This window comes from Nematolebias whitei, chromosome 13 (assembly GCF_014905685.2).
Source record: "Nematolebias whitei isolate Nwh7 chromosome 13, NemWhi1, whole genome shotgun sequence".
In the NCBI taxonomy this organism is placed as follows: domain Eukaryota; kingdom Metazoa; phylum Chordata; class Actinopteri; order Cyprinodontiformes; family Rivulidae; genus Nematolebias; species Nematolebias whitei.
The window spans coordinates 5,586,605-5,592,465 of NC_056510.1; the positions used below are offsets into that span (position 1 = coordinate 5,586,605).

A 5,861-nucleotide genomic window follows, 5' to 3' on the forward strand; every position below is an offset into this window, starting at 1 on the left:
TATATATATATATATATATATATATATATATTTAATGAAGAATAAATATAATTTTGAATTTCATAAAACGATTAAAAACCTATTGCACACAATCATTACTTGATATTTTGTTCGACTCTTTTGAATCTTTATTGAACTGAATCGGATAATTTCGTAAATCTACGGAAAAGGCCGAAGGCTCCGATGCATGCTGGGAAATAGCCACTTTGCTAATCCGCCATCTTTCATTAAAACGAGTTTTTAGGGCAAAATAAGAAACAGTTTTAAATGTGTTTTTCAACTAAAAAGACCAGTTTCAGCAGGTTCGTTTGATCGGTTCTTGTAAGAAGCGCGTTTAGAGACGGAAGGTTCGGGTGAAGTCCTTCTTATTGTGCACATATCGGCTGAAGAACACAGGGGTTTACCCCGGAGCTGCTCGTCATGGGCCGCTCACGGAGCCGAAGCTCGTCCCGGTCCAAACACACGAAAAGCGGCAAGCACAGCAAGAAACGGACCCGGTCTATGTCTCGAGACAGGGAGAGGTCCAAGAAACGGTCTAAATCCCGGGAGTCTAAAAGGAATCGGCGTAGAGAATCTCGATCCCGTTCCCGATCAAACACAGCCTCGTCCCGCAGAGAGCGAGCAGCGTCACCGCCGGAGCGCATCGACATGTTCGGCCGGACGCTGAGCAAGAGAACCGCGCTGGACGAGAAGCAGCGGAAGGAGGAGGAGGAGAGAAGGGCAGAGATGGAGAGGCAGAGGAAAATGTGGGTAAAAAGTAAAAAAAAATGAACTGTTGTTACATAACTGTACTTGTGCTGCAATGAAGGCTAAGCTAACAGCTAGGCCTGCCGCGTTCATTTAAACGGGCCGATGCTAACAAGCTAAATGCTAACTGTCCTGTCTCAGTTCAATAGGCTGATGCTAATGAGCTTAATGCTAACTGTACTGTCTCAGTTCAACGGGCTGATGCTAATGAGCTAAATGCTAACTGGCCTGTCTCTCAGTTCAACGGGCTGATGCTAATGAGCTAAATGCTAACTGTCCTGTCTCTCAATTCAACGGGCTGATGCTAATGAGCTAAATGCTAACTGTACTGTCACAGTTCAACGGGCTAAACGCTAACAGACTATAATTTAGGCTGAACAGGACTTGGGACTGTACAAAGGACTTGTAAACATTTTAATAAACACAAAGTAACTCTTTGAAGTTTTAGCTTGTTGACGTATTACTGTTCTTTTTACTCCGAAGGTTGTTTACATCTTCATCTCAATTCAATTTATTTATAAAGCGCCAAGTCACAACAGAAGTCGTCTCAGGGCACTGAATAGAAACGTATATAAAAAATAAGTTAACACTATTTATATGAGGAGCAGACTGCTTTGAATTTAACTCCATCACAAAACTCTCATCTTAAGCAAGCATGAAGGCGACAGTGGAAAGGAAAAACTCCCTCACAAGGAAGAAACCTTTAGCAGAATCAGGCTCAGGACAAGCGGCCATCTGCTTCTACTAGCTGGGTTTGAGAGGAGCAGATAAACAATGGCAGGTCAAGAATCATGTGTTAAGATAGAGATAGTATCTGATAAACTATTCAGTTTTAACAATTCATTTAAGGAAATGAAGTCTCCAGACCAAAACAACCAGAAAAATGTAAATTAGATATTGTTTTATGAGATATGTTGCCTTAATTAAAAAAGAAGAAGAAGGAAACTAAAAAAATCAAGTGACACCCTCGTAATCTGTTCCATGTGCTACCTTGTATTTTTTTTATTAGAAACCACCTGTTACATCCTTAGTATTTGATAAAACGTATATAAAAATAACAATTGCTCATCAAAGCCTGAAATTTGATAGTATATTGTGTAGAAGGTGGTTGCATCACTGCCTTGTTAACCAAATAACATCAATGTTTGTTTATTTGTCATATGCAGGTCAACACAAGGTCAACAATGAAATGTTCAGGATGAGAAGAACCAGTTGACACAGTCACAGCTGTTTCTTAGGTTTAGAGAAGAAATGGAGATCTCTCAACAGGCTGATTTAGTTTATTTTTGTTAGAATTAAAGGTTGATCAGAAACCTGGCCTGTGGTTAAAGATGGCTGAAGGTTTGAACTGTCCTTCTGAGCCAACAGGAAATAAAATGTTCGTCCATTCAACATGAGTTTTATCTGCACGCCTCACATTTCTCAGGTACAGAATGGTAATCCATACACGAGATGCTTCATCAGCAATAATTTAAAAATATTATTTTTTTGTCTTATAACCAAACAGCTCTGTGGGTGATGTTAAAAAGCCCCCTCTTGACTAAAACAAAAACCTATTAGAGTTTAGTGCAATGTGCAGATTGGGACTGCTTTGCTTTCAGCTGCTCCCCTCTGCAGGGGCTGCCACAGTGAGTGAAGTCACATGAAAGATTTGGCAGTTGTTAAACGCTGGATGACCTTCCTGATGCAACCTGGGCTCGAGCCCACAGCCTCAGGATCACAAGGCCGCAGCACTGACCGCCAAACCAAAGGGGGCCGTGGTAGAAAAATAACCGTTTCATCTGATGCTCTTCGGTGCTCGCCACAGTCTGCGTGTTATCGTGTCGGGGTGTGTGTTGGCCGGAGGCACAAACACCTGGTCCACACCTGGACTCCTGAATGGCTCGTTCCTCCAGGAGCGCAGTTGTAAACATGAAGATAAAGACGTGGGAACTCGGGAGCCACGTGACGACACCTCCCACCTCTGAAGGTCCAAGAGACCACTGGTGTCCTTTATTATCTATGTTCTGATTCATAATGACCCGCAGGTTGGTCAGCTGACCAGGACTGGGTCAGATAGCAGTACTGGGACTGGACCAGGACTGGGTCAGATAGCAGTACTGGGACTGGACCAGGACTGGCTCAGATACCGGGAGTTTCTAGACTTGAACTGTATTTATCGTTACTGTAAAATGACATCATCAGTAACTTTTGTCGAACTCTCTCTGCAGCCGGCAGCAGGAGATCGAGGAGAAGCTGATCGAGGAGGAGACTGCACGGCGGGTGGAGGAGCTGGTGGCCAAGCGGGTGGAGGAGGAGCTGGAGAAGCGTAAAGACGAGATCGAGCGGGAGGTGCTGCGGCGCGTGGAGGAGGCCAAACGCATCATGGAGCGTCAGCTGCTGGAGGAGCTGGAGAGGCAGCGGCAGGCCGAGCTGGCAGCGCAGAAAGCCAGAGAGGTAACGCTCGGTCGTTTGGAACGCAGCCCCCTCCTCCCCCCAACCCCCCTCCTGCTCTGACTGGACCAGTAGAGGGATCTGTCAGAAACTTTATTTATGGAGTCCTATATGGGTCAACTGTAGAACATCTGGGGGGAGAGGCTGAAGGGACCTTCACCTCCTCAGCTGGGTCTCCTCCCACAGAGGAGATTAAATGTTGTCTTTACAGCAACAGATGCTGTGGTGTGAAATAAAACGTCTCTGAGAAGATAAAAGTCTGTAAACAGATGTTTTCACCGTTTAACAAAACCACCGGATCCGGTGACCTCTGACCCCGCTCCTCCTCAGACAGGAAGCTGTACTTTCATGACTGCGTTGACTAAAGTCTCATGTTTTCTGTCTGATTTAAACGTCTTACGGCCGTCTTTAGATCAAGTTTTAACACCGACTCAGTTTAAAGGGATATTCCCAGTTTTTATCTTCTGTTGCTCTAAAGGAAATAAAGTGGACACCATCAGACCTCTGTGCCCCCTCCCCTCATTGATTCCTATATACAGTAATATTTAGTCATAAATGAGACTGGCCCGCCATCAGGAGAAGTGTCCCTCCTTCCTGTTCTGTCTCCTGTCTCTGACGTCGCCTCCTCCTCGGGTCCATCTGTCTCTGAAGCTGTGGCCTCGGCTCCATGTGTGGAAATGTTCATGACGTTTGTTTGATCCACAGACGGGTCGACCCGGCAGCTTGTGTGTGTAAACTGACCTGCTTGTTTAACAGGGTCTTCGTCAGCAGCGCCGCGCGAGGCTGATGAAGAGTTTGTCCCTGTGATGTTTCTCATGATGACTTGTTCTCCCTCAGGGCTGCCGCTCAGGGTCACTCTTTATGTCTGTTTGTTGCTCCTCCTCCTAACTAGCTCTTGACCCGAGCCGGCCTGCAGCCGCGTGTCCTGTACTGTAAGTGTGCCGTGGTCGGGACCTCCCGAAACACACACACACACACACACACACACACACACACACACACACATATACACATAGTGGTGTAATGCCACTGAACCTCTGCAAAGATGAGAATTAAAAAGTAAACGCCAAACTCAGACAGCTCGCACTCGTAAAGAGGAGTCCCCCTCCCTCCCCCCATGGAGCGCCTCTCTGTCTCTGCAGGGGCCACAGTCCGGACCGGACAGTAAATATTCATCCGTTTAATGCTGAATGCTTTCAGCAGGTGTGTAGGTACACAGTGAAGGAAAGTCCGTAGGTATTCGTGCATCGGTGAGCCAAAACTCTTCCCTCCTTCTTCTTCTTCTCTCTGAATGGTGTTAAAGGAGAACTGTTGTCCTGTTTGAATGGAGTTGCAACAGAACTGTTGTCTTGTAGTCTGTCATGTCTTCACCTCTGAGTGGATGAGTGTGTTCAGAACAAATGTTGACCAGATCAGAAGCAGAGTTTGAGATCAGCTGCACAGTTTGTAGGAAAGAGTTCAGGCTGACTGCTGGGAGCGATGTGGGTGGAGTGAGCTCTGAGAGTGTGCGTGTTTCTCTGTGTGTGTGTTTGCGTGTGTTTCTCTGTGTGAGAGTGAGTGAGAGTGTGTTCTATGGCTGTAACTTGTTCATAACATGTCACCATGTCACCCATCCAGGAAGAAGAGAAATCAAAGCGAGAGGAGCTGGAAAAAATCCTGGAGGAGAATAACCGCAAGATCGCCGATGCTCAAGCCAAGCTGGTACGACCCGACCCGTTTCAGCTCTTAGTTCTCGGCTTTCTGTTCAGTCCAGGAACTGAAACTTTGTCCCTCTGGGATGTTCAGAGTTAAGGAATTAGTTAAATGGAAGTAACACTAGAATAAATTACCAATAATGTGACAATGTCATGTTTTGTATCATGGTAAGAGCTGCAAGGTGTTTTTAAAGAAGCAGAGGTGAGGGTGATGCATTTAAAGAAGCTGGGAAGAGTCAAGTCTCTTAAATTAAACTCACTAACATCCATCATCTTTACCCGTTTCATTTTTGGGTCGTGGGGGTTCACTGGTGCTCATATCCAGCAATCACTGAGCGAGAGGGGGGAGACACCTGGACAGGTCTCCAGTCCATCACAGGGACACATCGAGACAACCATTCACTCTCTCACTCTCACCTAGGGACAATTTAGAGTTACCAATTAACAAAGTCCATGGCCAATAATCCAGGTTTACAATCCAACAATTTTCAGTCAGGTCATCCTGACAGTTTCTTTTTTTGTGCTGAAACGTTTCACCTTCCATCCAGAAGGCTTCATCAGTCAAGGAAACACACAACACAAAACTGATTCTTCCCCCAACAGCTTACTCCAAAGTGGAACAAACCAGTTATGTTGGTGCTAAGATGGCCTCTTTGGCACGACCCCTCCTCTGGTGCTGGTGCTGGCCCTCTCCCTCGTCGACAGTCAAGTCAAACTGGTTCAAAACCAACAAAGTTAGTAATTAATCTAGCATTGTGGGAGGAAACTGGAGAAAACCCACGCACCACTGAGAGAACGTGCAAACTCAGCTAACCTCTCGTTGTTAAAGGGATCTCTGACTACTTGTACATATTGGCCTTAATGTTATATATTCATATATGGATGACACTACCTGCAAAGCTAATATACAGGATGTTAGCTCTGGAGCTATCATCATATGTTTTAGCTCCTGAGCTAGCATCATATATTTTAGCTCCTGAGCTAGCA

The 5,861-nt window shown here is 45.6% G+C and overlaps 1 protein-coding gene across 1 annotated transcript in view; it reads left to right on the forward strand.

The window, feature by feature from the left end:
* The first annotated feature begins 191 nt into the window (after positions 1 to 191).
* The window catches only part of arglu1a (arginine and glutamate rich 1a), a 7,059-nt gene continuing 1,389 nt past the window's right edge, over positions 192 to 5,861 (forward strand). Inside the window, exons 1-3 of the mRNA XM_037686255.1 lie at positions 192 to 746; positions 2,958 to 3,183; positions 4,798 to 4,881. Coding sequence (XP_037542183.1) covers positions 421 to 746; positions 2,958 to 3,183; positions 4,798 to 4,881 — 636 coding nt within the window. The 5' untranslated portion in view covers positions 192 to 420. The remainder of the gene's footprint in view (positions 747 to 2,957; positions 3,184 to 4,797; positions 4,882 to 5,861) is intronic.